The sequence below is a fragment of the Pavona decussata genome, unplaced genomic scaffold (assembly GCF_977016875.1).
Source record: "Pavona decussata unplaced genomic scaffold, jaPavDecu1.1 SCAFFOLD_175, whole genome shotgun sequence".
NCBI classification, from domain to species: Eukaryota; Metazoa; Cnidaria; class Anthozoa; order Scleractinia; family Agariciidae; genus Pavona; species Pavona decussata.
In genome coordinates, this window is record NW_028145586.1 from 1,081,505 (window position 1) to 1,104,659 (window position 23,155).

The window sequence follows — 23,155 nt, forward strand, 5'->3', positions numbered from 1 at the left end:
TTGCATAATTGTTTGTTTGATATCTCTTGTAATGTTTTATCATTTTTTGTTTTCCTTTTATTTATTTCTAATACTTGTTCATCTAACGTCCACTCAAACATTGAGGCTTCAAGCTCTCAGTCAATGGGTAAAACAAATCCAGTCCCGGGTTTTGATAAGCCGCCGCCGCCTATTGACTACTACTTAAGTGTTTGATTGCATATCGCAGCATCTCTAGCAGGCAGTGAAAACGAAGCCATACCTGAAAGTGACGTCACACCAGCTGGTGAGGAGTCTTTGGATTTTGATGATGACACTTCGAAAGGTGAGGATTCATGCTATTATCGTAGGAGAAGTTATTTAAGACTGGAAAACCGTTCTGCTTTACGTTAAGAAGCTTTTATAGACACACGACTTTAACGTAGCATATACTTGGTGGAGTACAGTTTTTAATTTCAGTTATCTTAATTAAGTTTTTATAATTATTGTTGTCTGCGATTTTATATATATTTTCTATTTCCCTTTGCATATAAAAAGTGCACTTGATCATCTTATATGGAAAGTTGCGCTATATAAAGTTTACAGTTACACTTATAAGCTGAGTATACTGATTAAATTGAAATATTTGATCTTCCAGCATCCATGACAAGCACTGAAAACGAAACCAAAACTGAAAATGTTGTCAAACCAGCTGGTGAGGAGACTTGGAAGTGTGATGATGACACTTTGGAAGGTGAGGATTCATGTTTTTCTCTTACCAAAAGTCATTTTTAGACTGGAAACTGTTCTATGGTAATCTTCACAGTTGACAGAGAACTGAGTTTTAATCTTAGAGTACCGATTAAGTATTCGATTGCCTTTCCCAGCATCCATAGCAAACAGTAAAAATAAAGACGTCACGCCAACTGATAAGGAGACTTTGAATTTTGATGATGACACTTCGAAAGGTGAGGATTCTTGTTATCCTCTTCTAGCATGCATGACAAGCACTGAAAACAAAGCCAAAACTGAAAATGTTGTCAAACCAGCTGGTGAGAAGACTTGGAAGTGTGATGATGACACTTTGAAAGGTGAGGATTCATGTTTTTTTCCATCATTCTTAGTTTACTTGTGTGTTTATTTTTTAATGGTTTGTTTGTTGGTTTTTCTTTATTTCTTTTTTGACTGATTTATTATGGGATGAAAAGTGTGTACTCATAGTTAGTGATAATTCGTAATTCTACTTGGATATCGCTGTATAACATGCAATGCTGTTCGTAATGACAAGGTTTGAGTGGACACTGCAGTGACATTTAACAGTTCTTCTTAATATTGGAATGTTTGTCTTTGTCCAGTATCTAACTTACAGTTGACAATAAGTCCATGTATCGCTGATTATTTAAGCTTAACCTAAAAGTATTCGTTTTCTTAGCATCCATGGCAGGCAGCGAAGTCAAAGCTAAACCTGGAAGTGACGTCACAGCAGTTGGTGAGGATACTTTGGATTTTGATGATGACACTTTGAGAGGTAGAGTCACGTCACTTACTTGCCCGGTTATCACTAACATTAAATGTTGCAAAAACGTTGAGTTAACGGATGATAGCTAATGGAAAATGGGTGTAGTAAAGGCCTTCTTTTCCTTTCTTATCAACACCCTCCTTGTCCTCTTTAATCCTATAGTGTGGTTATTTTCAACATCACCCAACCCCCAATATAGGCCTTTTACCTCCCCATTATTAAAAAAAAAAGTGCTTTGTTTATAGTGGAAATGCACTTAGCTACCCAAAGCTAGATTACAGGCATTCCACTCAGAAATAACGGGAAACAAATAATAATCAAATCGAACATAACATGCTAAACATCCCAGCTGGCTGGAGGCAAACCAGCTGGCTATTTACAAGCGTGGCCGAGGCGGGACTTGAAAACCGGACTTCCGGATTTACATTAGGTTATACAATTATACAATTACATTAGGTTAAATAATTTGGGGCTCGAATAAAAGTTGACCGTTGTTCAGGTTACTGCAGGGTCACTGTCACGGAAATTTCTCTTGTTTTGGCCGAAACTGCTTAAATATTTGACAAGGAACCTTTTCTTTAACATCAAATTACTCTTAGAGCACCGAGAATAAAATATTAAAATTTAAAATATGTATGCTGAAAAATAGTATAGGGAAAGTATACACACAATTTGCCATGACCTTGCAGGCAAATCACTCAACTTCATAACGAACAAAAAAGCACTGAACAAAATACACCAACGAGCAAGCGACAACAAAACACAACGGCTTAAAACAACATGACAAAACCACACACAGCGTGACAAACACAGTACTCCCAAGCCGGTGTCAAAGATGTTTTCATCATATAGTTAATAGCACAATTTCGATATATCGAAATTGGGCTATTGAGGGAGTGGTTATGAAACCTTGCCATGTTAACAATGGTGTTGCAATTTATGTTGGAAGGGCCGCGACCGTTCACAATCCTTTCTTTTAACTTTCATACTACAGTTGAATTTCTTACTATTGGTGATTTGCTCCAACACATTGCAATATCTATTGTGGTATGTGCACAGTCAACGGCAAAAATGTTTACAAAATATACAACACTAAAATGAAGTAGTTTGACGGACTACATACGGGCTTAACCATTGCCTTTTATTAACTATGTTTTAATTTTCTTAATTTTAGCAATAGCAGAGGTTTATAAGAATGAAGGTAATGATGAATACGGGAAGAGGAATTTCCGTAACGCCGTCAACTTTTACACGGAAGGAATTAAAGTGAACTTCAAGGATGAAAAACTGAAAGCCAAACTGTATTGCAACAGGGCGGCAGCGCACTTTCGTTTAGGTGAGATGTTTTATTTCAATTTATTTATTTATTCAGCATTTATTTAGTTACTCTATTAGCACAACTAAGTTGTAAAAATGAATTGGACCGTACCTGAATTCGTTTCCAGACGCTCTTTCGCTCGTTCTCGAAAACATTTTTCGCGCCGATTTTCGCCGGTTTTACTACGTTCCGCACCAACTAGCTTTCCTCGCGTCTCAGAGAACGCAGAGGCCTGGCAAGCTACTTCAGCCTGAGGGTAAACATATTTATTTGTCTATTTTTAATTTTTAGGGAATTATCGGGATTCTCTAAGTGATGCGAAAGTTGCCACTGAATTACAACCATCTTATGTCAAAGCAATCATTAGAGGTAAGTGTTAACGTGGACAAAACGTAGTTAGCGAATTATGACATGTATGAAAAGAATTTATGACTAAGGAACTTGCGGTAGCTTCGCACACGCCCAAACGGAAGCGTAAACTAGTATGTTTAGCTCAACTTTAATTAAGTAATTTAGTTTTTACCTGAGATCTGTATTGGACACGTTTACTGTATTTGACTGCTCACCCGTTACACAGTTTCATGGTTATCCCGATCAAAGAAAGATTAAGAAAACTCGCCATAGAAATCGAATAAAACACTGTTATAATTATACGGTTTGCGAGTATTCTTCGGAAACGGATCGTCTTGGTTTTCTTGCGAAACAGTAAGATGTCTTAAAATTCTAGACAAAAGAAAAAGAAAGTAACGAGTTAACTGCAAAAATGTACCGCCACAGGAGACCGCCACGATATCTACCATACAATCTTTAAAGTGACGGCCATTAACAATGTTTTGCAAAATATAAGTTAATATATAGATCATGAGTCTTTGACACCAGGCAGGCCAACGAGCCGGGAATTTATAAAATATCCATCCGTTTTTTAGAACGGGGTCAATCGACATTGCGCATGGCATATCCCATGACTACTTATTATATGAAGTGTTGGCGTCGCCTCTGTGTCCATATTAAGCGGGTTTCATCATTTAAAAAACTATATCCTCTTATTGCGAAGACTAAGCGGCTGTTCGTAAAGTGGTGTTTAAGGTTGCGTTCGATTGACCGTATTCCAGAATAAGAATAAGCGAAATAGCTGTTAGATTTTTCTTTTAAGTAAATTTGGGAAGACATTTCTGCAAACGTTCGCTGAAACATGATAATTTAAGAGCGATTTTGTATTTTAGTAACTCCAGAAACCTCTTGAGGAATTTATTGAAATTATTGTATGTATTCCTATTCCGGAATAGGGTCAATCGAACGCACCCTAGCTGTATTGCAAAATGGCGATACTTTTTCGTCATCCTCTAATGTCATTATCATGATACATGTGCGCAAACATAGAAACTAAGTTTTGAAGTAAACTAACTTGACTTAAAAATAAAGCAAGTTATCATATGTTTTTTAGGAGCAAGTGCTTGTGTGGAGCTGAATCTGTTTGAAGAAGCGATCACGTGGTGTGATCAAGGATTAGCAGTATCCTTTGGTTGTTTCATCAGGGGACTGGTTTCATATAATGTTTAAAACACGAGCAGCAGTGTTTTTAAATACGTGCTGTGAGTTTTTGAAGAGCTTCAAAAACATTCCTGGAAAAGCATGCGTCAGGAGAGTTCATAACAATTATACTTTTCTGAATGTTGGAGAGTAGCATACCAGAAAAACATTAAACACTGCATACTAATAAGGAGGTGGTTTTATTGGGTTTTAAAACCACTACACGTGATGTTTTGTCGACGAGTTTGATTGGTCAATGGGCTTATGAATTATTACTGAGTTTTTGAGTGCAGCATAAACATTCCCGGATGTAATAAGGTTGTTTTCATAATGAAAGGCAGTACTGAATTACTTGTATGTCCCCACACAAAACGTGCCTTGCCCCCCCCTGTAAAAAAATAAATAAATAAAGAATGACATGATTAGCATTCCTACGTTTTTTTACTGCCACAGTATAAAACATAGGATGCTCTGCAACTCACGTCCTGCCCAAGCAGTGACTGATTAACACAATTTGACAAGTGAAAGAAAGTTTTAGTACATATTTATATGCCTTATTATTCTTATCCGATTGCAGTAGTTGAAAGAGAACACAAGAGAACCACTTTAATGTACGCCATTTTACCCCTACTTTTACCGCAAAAAACCGTTTCGAAGACCATGTCAGGTAACAATCGAGTATCGTTGTACTCGAGAACCCTGAGGTCCAAAGAAATTCACCGGCAGCTTCGTTGTAATGCTACAACCATAAGTGCCTTTCATCCCGCCCGGGCGCTGAGGGCCGATTCGCCCTCAAGATCTGGGAGACCCTCTAACGTTCAAGTTTTCTGATCAATTATGGCAAAAGCAGCCGATCAGGTACAACCAAAAATTGTGGTTATAACGTCTCATCGAATTTACATGCTTTTTTTACAACGTAAAAACCTTAACTTTGAAAAGATTGACAAAGAAAATGCGACGCTGTTGGAACTCAGAAGCAGGTCTCAAAAGGTATTGTTATTTACTTTATTTTAATAGTGTTAATGAGTAGTTTCTTAGAAATAGATTTTGGGATAAAAATACGCGCTAAAAGGTCACGACGTTTCGACCTCTCCGAGGCCATTTTCAAGTGCGAGTAAAAAATAAAAACCTTAGCATAAATATATTACAAACAGTTAAAAATTGGTAAGAATGTCATGAACGCTAAAATGTGATAAAACATGTCAATGGTAAGTATTTATAAAGTTTATGAAGTAATAATGAGGCTTGCTAAGAACTGGTCTAAACAAATAATTTAGTGCGGATAGAATCGCATTGTTTGTTTAGTGATTGTTTCAGTTCTTTGATAAAAAGCATTTCAAAAATAAGACAATCGAGTTTGTTTTGACACTTTCTTAAAATTTTAAAACTTCGCGCAATGTCATTTGAGGCCATGTTGTGCTGCTCCCTCAGGTGGTTTCCGATTGCCGATCCTTTATACTCCTCAATTCGCTGGTGAAGTTGTCGGCACGTGTAGCCGAGATAGCCTGCATCGCACAGGCCACACTGAAAATGATACACAGCGCATTGTTGATTTACAAGGGGTGGCTTGTCTTCCCTCACTTTTATTTCATCCTTGATTTTCCGACTTGTGTACACCGGGCTGAAATCCACATTGATCTTCCGACTGAGGTCTCCAAGTTGTCTGCGCACTGCGTTTGCAGATTTCTGATTTTTGAAAGGCAGCCGACTATTCTGATTGGGGCTTCTTGCTTCTCTGGCACTTGCTGTTGGGTACGTGAATCCTCAGATACTTTTGAATCAATGAATTGGCAGATGGAAGAGATCAGAAGTTTGTCTGGGTAGCGCAGTTGGGAAAAGATCTCATTGAGGCGTTCACATTCCTGATAAAAAAGCTTCCACGTAGATGAGAGCTTAAAAATGCACGGTTGAGCATGGTATTCAGCAATAACCGTTTATATCCACTGTTCACTTGGCTATGGTAATGTAACATTAGCCCAGTGACCGTTGGTTTCCTGTACACCTTCGTGTCTAACCAACATCCATTCCTGATTATATCCATTCCCAGAAAGGGTTGTCTGCAGTTTTGTTCAAGCTCCATTGTAAAATCGATAGAAGGATGACTGTTGTCCAATGTCGTTAGGAAGTTAGAGGCTGTTTCAAAATCAGGCATTGCGCTAAGTGTATCATCTACATAGCGTTTGTAAAAGGCACGCATCTTGTGTACGGTTACTTGCTGTTTCTCGATGTTACACATGAATGCGTTAGCCATGAGAGGTCTCAGTGGGGAACCCATAGCAACACCATCCACCTGTTCGTATAGGTTTCCTTCGAATTGAAAAAGCCGATTTTTGATTGCAATTCTCAAATGCTCTTCTCAGCTTTTAAGCGTTTTAAAAAAGGTTTTCAAAAGGTATTGTTATTTATTTTACTTTAAAGCATAGAGGTTCTCTGTTTTAAAGCAAATAAGCATTAGCAGTATATTACTCTTGGTAAGCCCTGTTTGTTAGGGTAGAAAACAGTTTTATTATTTACAATTTCCAACAGAATAAATGTCATTTAAAAAGGTTAAGCGCACGAGCGATCCGGACTAGACCTTATACTCTTAACCCTATTCAGGCTGCGTGCTGCTGCGTCAAGCTGGCGTTGAATACTTATAACTTCCTAAATAAAAAAAAGCAAACACCACCAAACTTGGTGAATTTTCCTAAAATTTATTTGGTAACATTTTTATACAATAATTGTTTTTTTTTACGTGGCTTGCTGTTGTCATAGAAACAAGATTTTGACTGCCCAATTTTTCTCAACTCATAACTTTTACAATTTTACATCATTTGGTTCTTATTTGTTGCTTTTTTTAAGTTTTCAACCAATTTGAAGGATTTTCTACGGTTTCGGAGATATCGAGAAATGCAGGTAGCAGATCTAAGATGGAGTCTGTGAAGAACAAATGATTCTATTATCACGTGATATAATGTCACCAGTCCACTTTGTGGAGCTCAAAGGAAACCGTTTTGGACATGTTATATACCATCCGAGTTTCACTGCCGCATGAAGCCTCAATGGCTTTGAAGTTACGAAAGGGGGAGGGAACACAAAGTGACCCCTCAGGTTTAGTTCGAGAACCTGTTTGCCTTCGTACAGTGAACCTGAGCAGCGTTGGGTTAAGAAAAATATTTAGACCCCTCGATTCAATGTCATCTAGACCGTGGATTTACTGGGGGATCCAGGAATTTTTGATGGAGGCGGGGGGGGGGGGGGGGGGTCTAAACTTTGATTCAAAAACACTGTTGGAATTTTTTTGCGGCAAATTACTTATCCCCCAGACCTCCGATTCCCCCTGCCTCTTCCCCCGCTCGCGGTTACACGTTATAATCAATTTAACACCAGTTTCATACCCCCTTGCCGTGTACATGAATTCTTCTAGTAAAGGATGCACCCTTGGAAAATCCTCCTCTTGTGATTGGTAATAAAGGTTGTACAGATGTCGTCAATATCAACGTTAAAAGGTCATGATGCAAGTGCATGAGTTCAAGTCCCGTCAACCGCTCCTCAGACATCCTGTTTCTGAGATGTGCCTTGATTCTTCGCAAGCCGGAGAATGAACGTTCAGTTTTCGCAGAACTAATAGGGAGTGTACACCCAATTATAAGCAAAACTCGTATGTTCGGATATTTGTCCTCGTCAGCATGCTTTGCACACTCGATAAGATTTCCCGGTAGTTGTAAATTTGGTGTGCACTATTTTCAAAAGTTTTGCCATTACTTTAACTCAAAAAGAAGTGCGGACGGTGTTGGTAAGTCCTGTTGCCAAACCTGTAGCTTTCCTGCTAAATTACGAAGGCTGTCATGCTTCACCAAGGTAGACGAACCAATGCAAGGCAAAGATTTCGGCTCCAGCCCTGCTGTGCTCACTAAATCTTGAATTCATTTCTTCCAACAAATGATCTATGGTATGGAAACATTAACACGATAATGCGATTCCGGGTTTGTATTGTTTTTAAGTGTGTGCCTCCCAGTCAGTGATTCTTGGCGCTGAGACTGTAGCACCAATCTTGTCAGCCAGTCTAGAGAAGTCTTCAAACCATTCATGGCATTCCTCTTCTGTTTGACCTCACCTTGTGAACTGCTTTAATAGTGTCGTCAATCATAGAATAAGCTTGGAAGACATCCTGGTCTGTCTGTTGGAGCTTGGCTGCAATGGGTTTGAGTGTTTCTAGGCTATTCTTTATAATTAAAAAGGTGAAAATGAAACCGAAGGTCTTCAGATTTGCCAAAAGGCCTTTTTTCTTGATTGTAGTCTCAGATTTGTGAACGATATGTAGGAATATAGTGCTTTGCGAGCAGACAACCAGAGGGTACACTCTCCCCCCACCCCCGCCAAAAAAAATAAATTTTTAAATATTCTTGGAATTTAGTTTAATGGCAAAATGATTTTAAAAAATCAAGCAATTGAACAGTAATATGCTCTGCTGTCGATGCAAGAATTTAAGTGTCAAACAAGTCGTAAAACCTTCCCATAGATCCGCCGACACTGGGACTGTGCACAGGGCGAGTTCTGGCCGCAATCTACCGGGTGCCAAATTATTAAACATCTACATGAAATCTCGTAATAATTATTACCGCTCTCTTGGTTATTTCCAGATCGCTTTCAAGTACCATCAGCAAGCTCGTACTATCATCAAAGAAGTTGAAAGCAAAAGTTCGGAAGGAACGTCATACATGAACCGTGGTATTGCTTACTATCGCCTCGGTGAATTCCAGAAGGCTATCGAGTTTTATCAACAAGCTCTTAGTATCATGAAAGAAGTTGGGAACAAACATTCAGAAGGAACCGTATATATTAACCTCGGTAATGCTTACCGCTCTCTTGGTGATTTCAAGACAGCTATCAAGTTCGATCAGCAAACTCTTAGTATCATGAAAGAAGTTGGGAACAAAGATTCAGAAGGAGGCGTATATACGAACCTCGGTGCTGCTTACCACTCTCTTGGTGATTTCAAGACAGCTATCAAGTTCTATCAGCAAGCTCTTAGTATCATGAAAGAAGTTGGGAACAAAGATTCAGAAGGACGCGTATATATTAACCTCGGTGCTGCTTACCACTTTCTTGGTGATTTCAAGACAGCTATCAAGTTCCATCAGCAAGCTCTTAGTATCATAAAAGAAGTTGGGAACAAAGATTTAGAAGGACGCGTATATATGAACCTCGGTAATACTTACCGCTCTCTTGGTGATTTCAAGACAGCTATCAAGTTCGATCAGCAAACTCTTAGTATCATGAAAGAAGTTGGGAACAAAGATTCAGAAGGAGGCGTATATACGAACCTCGGTGTTGCTTACCACTCTCTTGGTGATTTCAAGACAGCTATCAAGTTCCATCAGCAAGCTCTTAGTATCATAAAAGAAGTTGGGAACAAAGATTCAGAAGGACGCGTATATATGAACCTCGGTAATACTTACCACTCTCTTGGTGATTTCAAGACAGCTATCAAGTTCCATCAGCAAGCTCTTAGTATCAAGAAAGAAGTTGGGAACAAAGATTCAGAAGGAGGCGTATATACGAACCTCGGTAATACTTACCACTCTCTTGGTGATTTTAAGACAGCTATCAAGTTCCATCAGCAAGCTCTTAGTATCATGAAAGAAGTTGGGAACAAACATTCAGAAGGAATTGTATATACGAACCTCGGTAATGCTTACCACTCTCTTGGTGATTTCAAGAAAGCTATCAAGTTCCATCAGCAAGCTCTTAGTATCATAAAAGAAGTTGGGAACAAATATTCAGAAGGAACCGTTTATATGAACCTCGGTAATGCTTACGACTCTCTTGGTGATTTCAAGACTGCTATCAAGTTCCATCAGCAAGCTCTTAGTATCATGAAAGAAGTTGGGAACAAACATTCAGAAGGAAGCGTATATACGAGCCTCGGTGCTGCTTACCACTCTCTTGGTGATTTCAAGACTGCTATCAAGTTCCATCAGCAAGCTCTTAGTATCATGAAAGAAGTTGGGAACAAAGATTCAGAAGGAAGCGTATATACGAGCCTCGGTAATGCTTACCGCTCTCTTGGTGATTTCAAGACAGCTATCAAGTTCCATCAGCAAGCTCTTAGCATCATGAAAAAAGTTGGGAACAAAGATTCAGAAGGACGTGTATATATGAACCTCGGTAATGCTTACCACTCTCTTGGTGATTTCAAGACTGCTATCAAGTTCCATCAGCAAGCTCTTAGTATCATGAAAGAAGTTGGGAAGAAAGATTCAGAAGGACGTGTATACACGAACCTCGGTAATGCTTACCACTCTCTTGGTGATTTCAAGACTGCTATCAAGTTCCATCAGCAAGCTCTTAGTATCATGAAAGAAGTTGGGAACAAAGATTCAGAAGGACGTGTATATACGAACCTCGGTATTGCTTACGACTCTCTTGGTGATTTCAAGACTGCTATCAAGTTCCATCAGCAAGCTCTTAGTATCATGAAAGAAGTTGGGAACAAAGATTTAGAAGGAAGCGTATATATGAACCTCGGTAATGCTTACCGCTCTCTTGGTGATTTCAAAACTGCTATCGAGTTCCATCAGCAAGCTCTTAGTATCATGAAAGAAGTTGGGAACAAAAATTCAGAAGGAAGCGTATATATAAACCTCGGTGTTGCTTACCACTCTCTTGGTGATTTCAAGACAGCTATCAAGTTCCATCAGCAAGGTCTTAGTATAATGAAAGAAGTTTGGAACAAAGCTTCAGAAGGAAGTGCATACGATGCGCTTGGTAATGTTTACTTGTCTGAACGGGATTATGAGAAAGCTACCAAGTGTTTTCAGCGAGCTCTTAATATCGCCAAAGAAGTTGGGGACAAGCTCTTAGAGGGTCTTGTACATTTAAAGCTTGGTTCTGTTTATCTCTCTCTTGGTAACTATAAGGCAAGTTTGGAGTTCTATCAGCAAGGTCTTAGGATCGTTAAAGAAGTTGGTAGCAAAGATTCAGAAGGACGTGCTTATAGGGGGATTGGAACTGTTTATTTCCGGCGTAGAGATTTCAAGACAGCTATCGAGTACCATCGGAAAGCTCTAAGTATCGCTAAAGAAACTGGAAACAAAATGCTCGAAGCAACGGCATATCAGTGTCTTGGTGATGATCACCTTCTCGACGATGTTTGTACAGCTGAGGATTTTTATAAATGTAGTGTACGATTATTTGATGAACTTAGGGGTCTTCTTCAATCGAATGACAGATGGAAAATCGACTTCCGGAACCAATTTGAGGCTTGCTACATCAAGTTGTGGCTTGTTCAGTTAGAACAGAACAAGACAATGGAGGCGCTTTTTACAGTTGAGCGTGGACGTGCACAGGCTCTGATGGATCTTATGGAATCACAGTACGGCGTAAAATCAGTTCATTCAGTGTCTGCTGAGAAGACGAGTATAATCTCTTCCATTCCAAGCCACCTTCCATTGCAAACGATATTTTTTGCTGAAGTCCCCAGTTTACTCAACTTCTGGGTGCTGCAAAAAGGAAATGTTTGTCAGTTCGAGCGCAAGAAAATCAGTGATCGTTTGGAGTCTCTGACTCACGAAACATACAAACAGATTGGAGTCTTTAAAAAAGTCATGTGTGAGAATCGCTCTTTGGATGGGCCAGCAGACGAAGAATCTGAAGAGGTTCCCTATCGATATTGCGATGAAAAATCAAAGGCATCTGCTGAAGGCGAAGGCGATGCTTTAAAGGCGTTGTCCGACGTGGTCCTGGGACCGATTTCACATCTGCTTCGAAGCGATGAAGTTGTCATTGTTCCTGATGGTCCACTATATTTGGTTCCCTATGCTGCACTTCTGGACCAACATTCTAGGTTCTTGTCTGAAACGCTAACAATTCGACTGGTTCCTACACTGACAAGTTTGAAGCTAATGGCAGAGTGCCCTGAGGGGTACCACAATACGTCTGGTGCACTGCTTGTTGGTGATCCATGGGTGGAAGGTATCCTTTACAGAGGAAGTAGAATCCTGCAGCTTCCGGCTGCCAAAGAGGAGGTGGAAATGATCGGTGCTATTCTGAACATCAAACCTCTGACTGGAAAAGAGGCAACAAAAGCTGAAGTGTTGAGCAGGCTAAACTCAGTGGCCTTGGTACACATTGCAGCCCATGGCCGTGCGGAAACTGGTGAAATTTTCTTGTCTCCTAATCCAACGATGGCCAAGAAAAAACTCAAACAGGAAGACTTCCTTTTGACTATGGCTGATGTGTTAAATGCCAAACTGCGAGCAAGATTGGTTGTCCTAAGCTGCTGCCATAGCGGCCGAGGGAATATTAAGGCCGAGGGTGTGGTGGGTCTTGCGCGTGCTTTTTTGGGTGCCGGTTCTCGTTGTGTCCTTGCATCACTGTGGGCCATTAGTGACGAAGCTACTCTGCGGTTCATGGGATACTTTTACGAGCATTTAGCGGAAGGACAACGTGCCAGTAAGGCTCTCCAGCAGACCATGAAACAAATGCGGGAATCTGACAACTTCAGTGACATTAAATACTGGGCTCCGTTTGTTCTGATCGGTGATGACGTTACATTGAATTTTGGTCACTTGAGGTAAGTTGTTTGAGCTTAATTGTAAAAGTTACCGTTTAATATTTATTAATTTAAAGGATTTGAAAACCTCTCAGCCCTATCAGCCTAGGTCTCCAAATTCGAAGCGTAAAGCTGAGCGGCTTTTATTCGCGTCAATGGGTACATCTTTAAGTTTCGTCTGCGAATTCTAAAGTTTGGTAGCCTGGTGACTGCCCTTCATTAATGAAGATTTGCTTTTATCAAGGGAGTAAATAAGGTAATTTTTTCACGGTAAAAAGATTCGAGTGCTGACATTTCGAGCGAAGGTCCAACACTCGAAACGTCAGCACTCATATCTCACTTTATGGTGGCCAAATTACGTCTTCAGCTCTGTTAATAAAACCAAATATTTATTCCCACTCCCGAGTGAGGATCCCTTTACTAGGGCAGTGGTAGGCCCAGGTCATGAGCGGAACATGAAAGCCACTGCGTTACATTGTCCTTGCAAGTGGTGGCCACAAGTGACGTTTTCAACTACATCTCCATAACCTCGTTGCGGGAGCTGTTGGCTGAGGATTGCAAAATCATCTTCGGCAATGCGTATGGAGAAGTAGATCCGCATAACAGGGCCACTTGTGGCACGTGTGTGTGTCGTGACAAGGGAAAAGCAGCTATCCGTGGCTGCCACCTTGGTATTATTCAGTGCTGTGAGCATTCGTAAGATTTTGACAATACCCCGAAATCGAATTCGAAGCCGGTGTGGTGTCCTTGCTGCTGTCTAAAGGTTGCCTTTATTATAGGTTTTTTGTTGTTGTTGTTGGTTTGAATGGATGGTCATACATGTGTTATTTTCTTTCTTGTTTTAGTAATGTTTCAGATCAGTGTGGCAGAACTTTCGACGATGGTAAGTTGCAGTAATGTGAACTTTTCTTCCGTTATCTGTCATACAAGGGAATAAAACAGTGTTAATTACTGCAGTCCGAATCACCATCATAAAAGGATTCAGTCAAACCTGTAGGACCAACCCTTGTAAACAGCAACTTGTCAACAATTGAAAACATCACTCCCCCCCACACACACACACATACACCCACACACACACACACACACGCAAAGTTGAATCCTCACATAGCGACACTTTGGGTGCTGATGATTTGAAAATGTGTCTAGTTTTTACCTCTGATAAGCGACCACTTAATACATGGTCTGTGGGGAAAAATATAAGAACGTTTAGTTGTTTAAATTTTTTTTGTTTACAAGAATATGTTTGTTGTCCACTGTGCAACTCAGATTTGGGGTAACTCGTAAGTATGCACTGAAGTGTGGGGGTCAGCTTTATGCAAACGGGGCCCTGAACCGAACACCTTCCGAAAACAAACTCCTATGTATATTTTTTTGGGAGTATTCAACTGAATTTAGATTTTCACTAAGGTTATATCCCCCGGGAGTAGGTGGGGGGGGGGGGGGGGGGGAGGGTGTGCACTGAGTGGAGTTTTTAATAGCTTTAGATGGAGATGTGCCACTGGGATTTTGAAACCTTTATCCTATACCAAACCATGTTCAAGATCAAACACATAAAATCCCCCCCATCCTAGACTTAATTTTTATTCCCGCGACCTTTTTTTAAACCAAACTTTTTACATTGACATCCTATTCTACAACAAAACTCTCCTACTTCTTTACCCTTTCCCAGACCTAACTGCTTCAACAATATACCATTGGCAGCAGCATATACCTATATAGCATAAAAGTTATGGAAGTAGCCCTCTCCCCCGTGGGCTATACCACAAGTTGCAGAGGTACTTGGCAATTTGGGTTTGTTGAATACTGTGATTACACATGTCAATATTTAATCATACGATGTCTGTTAAGTTCCAGAACAACCAGGCAAAACACCCTGATAATCCAAAGGATGCTGCAGGAAATATTCCTAGCGTTGGATGATAATGTAGATGAAAGATGACAAAGATCCGCAGTTATTGCATTGCAAAACGTAATATATTTTGTTACCCGGGCAACAAGCCTAGTTATAGAGTTGTTGTGTAATACATTTATGACCATGTTCAGTGTTTTCAGAGATAATAAGTTACAGACGGCAAGGCTGTTCCTTACAGCAGAAAAAAAGGACGAAAACAAAGAATTTCGATGTATAAACGGAAAAATATTTGTACAAAAATTGCCCGAAATTTCGGTTTGAAAAACAAACCATGTAAATGTCTGCTAATGACCTTTGTATGCTTTCTACTTAATGACTATGAATCAAAAGAAAAATGCAAAAAAAAAAAAAAAAAGATTAAAATCTCATAAGTAAAACTAACATATGCCAATATTTCTGGAGCTATTTTTTCATAAATCCAGGTATACATAAATATGAATACATGAAACATAAATTTCAACTGCGGGTGAAAGATTGAATAGGAGCAAGACCCTTGCAGTTACTTACTCAACTTAGCGGCTCTCTGTGAGGGTTTTCATATTCATTTATTCATCCTCCATGGGTATATTACAAACTCACAATAATATGTGATCAGCTCCCAGTTGGCCTGATAGCTCAGTTTGTAGTTCCCTACACCGGTATCGCAGAGTTTATGGGTTCGAATCTCTTTCATGTCTAAATTTTTTTTAGACCTTCTTTTCGCAACTTTCTAAGTTGCGTAAATAACTTCAAGGGCTTTTTTTCTATTTAATAATTTTGTAAAATAGTCAAACACAGGATAAAATTCCGATTATCTAAAGGAAACATTTGGGCAATCCAAATAGGAAATGACCTTACCGTAAAGCAATCAGATTGCGCCCCAAATCGGCAAAATCCTGCTGCTCCAACAGTTAATGTACATACGCAGTAGTTGAGCAATAATTGTAAGTTTAACTCGATCGGTGAAAGTTATGTAAGTGTACTTGTATTTGTCCTATTTTCAAAGGTATGGTTGCTTTTGTACTGTTGTTTAATACTTGCACTAATCGAGGCCTGAGTTGAAAATTCGATGAAAATGTGTTGCTATAGAGCAGTTTTGATTCTTCGTTAATCTGGCTTTAGTAACTTGACTTTAGGCCTCTTATGCTGTGAAAACCACAGACCAAAGCAAAGGGTGGTGGAGAAAAAAATTCATAATTTCATGCTAGCTCAAGACTTTCTTAGCCTTGCAAAAGACGCCGCTTGTCAGTTTTTAGTTTGAAAAAAGACCGTTCGCCAGCCTTTGCCTTTGACAATGTAAAGTATTGTAACATCATGAAATATTCAAAATAAACAAGTTCAGTTAACAAACGTGTTTGTCAGTGGCTATATATTCCACAGTGAAGAAGAAAAAGATGAGCAAGTTAAAGCAAAACCTAACAGTACAATAACCGGCCAGTAGCACGAAATTTTGCGAGAGTGTCATTTTGTGAATTCGGGTGATGATTGGAGGATTGTGAAACAAAATTTTAGTGAATTTAGACTACAGTGAAACCTGTGATGAGAGGAAGCCTTCGGAATCCTTGCTAGTGTTAATATACTTGATCAGAATTGTACATTATAGTTAATTATAAACCTCTTTATAGGTCCCCGTTTATTATGCCCACATCTTCGAGGATGGGTACATTTTAGTTCAAAACTCGACACCAGCTGTAACAGTCTATAGCAAAATACGGTACACAGACAGTCGTAATTCACACTTTTGGGCTTTGCAGACTACTTTTCTCGGAAGGGGAGTTGCCATCAACAAACACCCTCTCATCTAACGTTTTGGTATGAAATGGCCTGATGCTGGAGGCTCAGAGCCAATACAAGCCTTACGGATGTTCCTCACATTGCCCAAACTTAGTCGTTAGTTGGTGGTGTCGTTAATTTTTCACATATCATGATGAGCTTAGGTGAAGAAAAAAATGTGTGCTAATGAGCTTACGGTCAGTTGAAATCACTAATGCCTTATCATTAACTGCAACAAGAGAAACCGTTTTGCACCTTTGCGTGTTATAATTCATGGTCGGAATGGTCTTTTTTCACACGTGCGGAGTTCCAGCAGTCACACAGAGAGAAACAAAATCCCAGACATCGTGGTTTATGCAGATCGAACGCGCGAGGAATGCTTTCGTTTTATCCACGCGAACGGTAACAAGTAACGACGGTTCTTACGCTTTTTGTAAGACATGGTTATTTTGCTTGAATAGTAACTCCAGGGCACAGACTTAATATAATATGAACCACTAAAAATAGGCAACTGGGCGATTTTGCATTTTAAAAGAACATCGAATCAAACAACAAACGCAAACAATTCCCGCCAAAAGCAGTAGAATCGCGGAACAGAGTTTGGGACATTTATTTACTGCACAAAATGTAGCAATATTTATTGTAGCACAAGCCGCGCTAGACACTGTTTTTGTGAACGTTCTAATTACATTAAACAAAATTCGGAGTCTTTTTTCCACAAAAGAAAAAAGAAAGAAAAGTGATACAATTGTACATTGATGATACAAAGAAAGTGATCGCCTCCGCGCGTTGCACTCGGACGTCCCTAAAGTGGAAGAAAAAAGGAATAGTTGATAAACTGGAGTGCGAGGTTGGTATTCCTCTCATAAAGAGTTATAAAGAATTGGGACTACAAAGCAGTGTTACTGTATATTACATTTGTACTCGACAGAGCAGCTATGCGCAACGCAGAAGCAAAATATTACAAAGCAGAATATTACAGTAAGCTAGATCAATATCCTGCCCGACAGATAACAACAGCTCACTGATCATGAAAAGAAAGCTGACTACCCAAGTAGAGCAGAATTGGTATTAATTAGTGGAAGCAGAGCATTCTGCTCGATAAGCTAAAGTAGAACCTAAGTTAGTGTTCATAGCGCGAGGTTAGCCGGTTAATGTTCTGCTCGACAGATAACAACAGCTTAATAAAGAACTGACTACCCAAGTAAAGCAGTTTGCTCGACAGATAACAACAGTTCTGGGAAGAACTGACTACCCAAGTAAAGCAGTCTGCTCGACAGATAACAACAGTTCAGTAAAAACTGACTACCCAAGTAAAGCAGAACAGGATTAATATCGCGCGGTGATGGTTGAATTAATGTGGCGCGCGGTAGATAAAAACAGTGCAGTAAATAAATGACTAAGAGCCAAGCTATGCAATACAATAAGTTCAAAAAACAGAATCTTAAAATTGATATAGCCTATTTACAAATTTCACTACTCACCAATGCCTTGCCTCCCTTTTATATGATCGTGAATCCATGACAAATACGCGCGAGTTTCCCAACCTCGATCAGTTTCCCGCCATAATAACAAAGATTCAACAAGACTTCGACTCTCGGCAATGGTCTGAAGAGGTACATCCTTCCAAAATATCGTTATAATTCCTAAACGCATACGTTGCTTTTCGAGATTTCAATCCTATGATACTTGCGTTAAATGCTGAGAGGAAATTTGTTAGCCAAATTCAAAGACAGAGAAAGTTGCGACAATTCACAAGTACATTATTTTATCGAAGCTGGCGTCGATTTATCTGAGCATCGCATTCCCAGGAGAAGAAAATAAAAACGAATGACCCAAGAACTATTTTCCTCGGCTTTATGGTAGATACAACTTACCAAGTCGAATATGGATGTGTAAAGATCAATCCTCGAGCAGAGGAAGTGGTCTGCTGTTATTCAATAAATTAAATTGCTGCCCGCCGAAATTATCGATAAATACAAAAAATTTCATTCCTTTGTGACAGTCTGGGCTGGGAAATGTTATGAAAACGAAGGCAAACCAATGGCAAAATCGGCAGTTGACCGTGGAAAATATATCATACAATACCACTCCGGAAAACACTGCGCGTCGCAAGCCACGAGTTTGTCTCGAAAGCGCAAGATGAAACTGCGTGACTGCAATAAACTGTGGCTGTTTCATGTTACAGGCATACGATGACACATCGCGTACAATATTAAGAGGACCCCTGGGTGGAATTTTTTTCCAGCTCAAAGCTGCTCATGAACTCTCTTTAAAGACTGTGTGGGAGACTAGACCAAAATCTGCTAAATGAAGAAACGTATTCACATAAAGAACAATAAACGTAGGGTGAGTTAATTAGCTGGGAGTTGCTCCACGACGAAAAGCCCTAAAGTGATTTGCTACTTCTGCTCTCTACTTGTGCGTACTGGCTCCTGCTTCTACCAAAATTTGTTTATACACACTATGTTGCCCATTCCTGAAGATATCATAAAAGAGGTAAATCAGTTAAATTTCAAATTCCTATGGAAAGATAAGCATGAAGTAAATAGTTACGAACAAAGCGACCTATAAGAAATGACAGAAACATAGCGAACCTAACAATTACGCGCGGGCTCTGGAGACGAGTTTGGCTCGTCCTGGGCACTGGGCTCTAAAGTGATCTGCTAGTACTCAGGCCCACCACAGCCCATATCATGAAAACAAAATGGAGGGAAGTTCAAAACGTTGCAAGGCGATTGACTTCTTGGGCGAAGGACAGGTATATGCAATAATATCTGAGGTTCATTGATTGATCCAATTGTTTTATATTCTAAAAGAGATAATTTTTGGGCAGTTTGCGACGATGTATAAAGCCGAAGATCAGGAAACTCATTCAATTGTAGCAGTGAAGAAGGTAAAATTATTATACAACATGCATGGAAGTACTTCCATCTATAGCTGGGAGCTAATCAATTTTTTTCACTATTTGGCATGTTTTTTGTTGTTGTTTAAATTAGATGAAAGGGCTTTTGTTTTGTTTGGTCATGTGATATCTCATCTTGCTGATCAGCTGCAGAATTTCAATGAGTTTGATTATCTATACCCCCGGGGGTCTATAAAACAAATTGTTTTACATATACTACATCCAATCCAGCGCTGGTAGAAATATTCTACCAGCTGGCTTGGATGCAGTATACTTGTACACTGGCTTATTGTTGATGGAAGCTGGTGAATTTTGCCTGGATTCTTTATGTCCTATTAGCTATGTAAATTTTATTGTAATGTTTCTTTAATTTACAGATCAAACTTGGGCAAAAGGAGTAAAGCGAAAGATGGTCAGTAACAATAACAATAACAATAACAATTATAATAATAATAATAATAATAATAATAATAATAATAATAATAGTAATAATAATAATAATAACAATAACAATTAAAATACAAAAAAAGATAAATAGATGTTTCTCTGGATTGTGCTTATCGGTTAACAGTTAGTTTATTATTATTTTTACCAGTCATCACTATAACATATGTTAGATTGTAAGACATCTACATTAATCATTTATGTATTTTTGAACTGAAACTTTTTTCATGATTGCTGTTTGTCATGTGTCCATTGGTCTGTGAACAAAAACTTGTAAATTATCTGTGTATAGAGAATACTTTGGGGTTTTGTTGAGGTCATCAACGATCCTTTGTGAGACATGACAGAAATGACTATTTGATATTCAAAGGACAGGGATACAGTATGATGTTTGAACTCACTGCTACTTTTTTGCAGTTACTGTATTTTCTCCGGCATGCACTTAAAATTGAGCAGTAATGACCTGGTGTTTTTTCGAGGCTGGCGTTTAATCAGGGTCTGGCGTTTATTAATGAAATGTGATTTTCAGTCATTTTTCCAGGTTGATTTATTTAATTACCGATCCTCGGAAACCTAGGGGCAGTTTGGAGGGATCCTTGTGATTCAAACGACAGTGAGCACTACTACACAAGAAAGAAAGTTCGTCAATAAATTACAACACAAACACGGATACATTGCTATATTTTATTTCGCTGTGCAGCAACTATCCCAGTTATGTTAAGCCGGTATTTTCCCTTTAAACGTTTATTAAAATACCAAAACAGCATACCGTACTTAGTATGTCGTAACAGTGCCATTCAACAGGTTACTATTTACTTGTTAACCAGTCCTTATGACCTCGACCCCTAATAAACGCTGGGACCCTGATCAAACGTCAGGACCCGGTTAATCGCACCCAGCCTTTATTTAAAAAATCGGCAGTTTTGACCCGTCGTTTATACGAAGCCGGCGTTAAATCGGGGTCCGGTGTTTAAACGAGAAAATAGTCGGTAACCAGGCTTATATGGTGGTCTTATTTGTAGGAATTAACAGAACTGCGTTTTGTGAAATCAAGCTTCTACAGGAACTCAGACATCTTAACATAATTGGGGTAGGTAATAGAAAGGTTATTGAGAGGTGGGACCCACCATGGACATTGTCAGAAGTGTAAAATACATTCTATAAACAAAAAAAAAAATGATGGAAAACAGTTCACATTGATGGTTGCGTAACCATTTTAGCTGAGTCATTAAAAGGTAGGCATATTGTCGTGAGTATGATATCTTTGTTTTTATTGTGTGAATTAAAGAAACAGTAACTAAATACTGGTAGTAGCCTTAATGTAGTAGGTGTCAAAAGTGGTGGAGGGGAGGATGCAAATGCAAGGTTGGAAAAATAGGCGTCCTACCCTCCCCTCCCCTGTTTTCCTTCACCTGCACTTAGTGCTTGTGTCCTACACTCTGCACTCATGAATTCATCATCTTCCCTATTAGGTGCCCGCAACTTGCATATATTTATAATTTATGGTCTAAATCTGTTTTGGTTTGAAAGTTTAAAACCAGAACTATTGATTTTTATTGCTGTGTATCCAGATTATGGTTATGACTCTGAGACAGAAAAATAAAAACTAAACTGGTTAATATTTTCACAAGATAGGTGAAAGTACATAAGTACTTTCAGTGATAGTTTGTGCATTAATTGTTACTAACAATCCTGTGGGTACTAAAATAATGAAGCAATTTTAAGTATTACTGTTTTTTTTCTTCTTAGCTTCTTGATGTGTTTGGTCACAGATCCAACGTTTGTCTTGTGTTTAGATCTTGAGGTAACTTTAGTTTAGGTGACTTGAATTTGCAATATATTTTAATACATGGTACATTTTATTGGGTGTGATGTCCTATCAATAACTGCTGAGTGTTTCTGTCTCAGGTTATGATAAAAGATACAAGTCTTGTATTAAGTCCTGCAAACATAAAAAGCTATGTCATCATGACATTACAAGGTCTGGATTCTTCACAGGGTAAGTTAGACCCTTGTTCCAAACTTCTAGTAAATCCATGACTGCATGTGCACATCAATAATATTCTTGCAATGCCGAGGAGGGAAGAGCAGTACTCCATATAGTTGGGTATATGGAAAGGCTCTGCCCGAAAAGGGGGCCTATTGGCATACCAGTCCAAAATTTAAAATTTTTATTACTTAAGGGTGCCAAAAATAGAATGTCAACTGGAATTCGAAGGCTAGCGGCAATTAAATCAAGTAAATTAGAAAGGGCAGAGATTGTAATGCAAAGATTAGCCTTACTTCTGGAAACATGTGAGAACTTGGCTTATATTTCAGGTACAAAAAAGGGTACAGTTTTGTTTTATGTATAGTAATTATGAAACAGATAGCATTTTTGTTAGTAAAAGTTGGAATGTTTAAAGGACCCTAGTCAGCCTCCACCATTTTCGATGCCATCGAAATTATTGATTTTTCATGGTGAAGCGAAATCTTATTGCTTTACTGTAAGTTGTGTTCCTGAAAGTATATTTCATTATCTTTAGTAGTTTCACAGTGATTTTGTTCATTTCGACATGCTTCCAATTAAATATAATAGCCAAACTCTCGCATATAAACAAAAACAAAGGTGTGGCTGACTAGGGCCCTTTAAGGGTAAGGATATCGAGTTGAATCTCAGGGCAGAGCCCGGGACTGTGAACACAACAGGTGACAATCTGTAGTTTCTGCACTACTTTTTTGTTTTTGTTTATGTCATTGTCTGTTGGTTTTCTGATAAATATTTCAGTTGTTATTCATGCTGCCAGGATTTAAAACCAAACAACTTGCTGATTGATGATAAAGGTGTGCTGAAGATTGGAGATTGTGGACTTGCCAGATCTTTTGGAAGTCCAACTAAGGTTATATTCACATCAAGTGCATGGTGACAAGGCGGGAAAAACGTTCTATTTGTGGTGTATGTTCAAAACTTGAATTAGTGAAGAGTTGATAGCATCATAGTTATTTTGAGGGACTGGTTTTGAAACCTTGCCATGACAACAATGGCACTATAAATGTCGGAAGGGCCGCGACTGTACACAATCCTTTGTTTTAACGTTCACACCACGTTTGAATATCTTAACAGGAAGGGCTCTATTGGTCAGTTGCTCCAACACGCAATCTATTGTTTATTGTGGTTTGTGCAGGCTCAAGGCCAAAAATGCTAACAAAAATAAAATGTACAATGTATAACAAAGAGGTTTGTCATTGCCTTTTATCAACTATGATAGTATGAATTCTTCATGTTGAAGTTCAGGTCA

The 23,155-nt window shown here is 39.0% G+C and overlaps 3 protein-coding genes and 1 pseudogene across 3 annotated transcripts in view; 3 read left to right on the top strand and 1 right to left on the bottom strand.

The window, feature by feature from the left end:
* LOC146463529 (uncharacterized) overlaps positions 1–15,209 on the top strand; it is a 116,815-nt gene extending 101,606 nt beyond the window's left edge. The window contains exon 6 of the mRNA XM_085084338.1: positions 14,713–15,209. The gene's annotated coding sequence lies outside the window, so the exon portion shown is untranslated. The remainder of the gene's footprint in view (positions 1–14,712) is intronic.
* Positions 1–23,155, top strand: part of LOC146463527 (uncharacterized) — a 191,140-nt gene that overhangs the window by 122,424 nt on the left and 45,561 nt on the right. Inside the window, exons 7-11 of the mRNA XM_085084388.1 lie at positions 2,652–2,813; positions 3,087–3,164; positions 4,240–4,307; positions 5,265–5,315; positions 8,948–12,882. Coding sequence (XP_084940514.1) covers positions 2,652–2,813; positions 3,087–3,164; positions 4,240–4,307; positions 5,265–5,315; positions 8,948–12,882 — 4,294 coding nt within the window. The remainder of the gene's footprint in view (positions 1–2,651; positions 2,814–3,086; positions 3,165–4,239; positions 4,308–5,264; positions 5,316–8,947; positions 12,883–23,155) is intronic.
* Positions 5,349–6,600, bottom strand: LOC146463537 (uncharacterized; annotated as a pseudogene).
* LOC146463538 (uncharacterized) overlaps positions 19,235–23,155 on the top strand; it is a 28,562-nt gene continuing 24,641 nt past the window's right edge. Inside the window, exons 1-7 of the mRNA XM_085084339.1 lie at positions 19,235–19,289; positions 19,365–19,424; positions 19,811–19,845; positions 20,900–20,967; positions 21,627–21,681; positions 21,786–21,876; positions 22,645–23,094. The gene's annotated coding sequence lies outside the window, so the exon portion shown is untranslated. The remainder of the gene's footprint in view (positions 19,290–19,364; positions 19,425–19,810; positions 19,846–20,899; positions 20,968–21,626; positions 21,682–21,785; positions 21,877–22,644; positions 23,095–23,155) is intronic.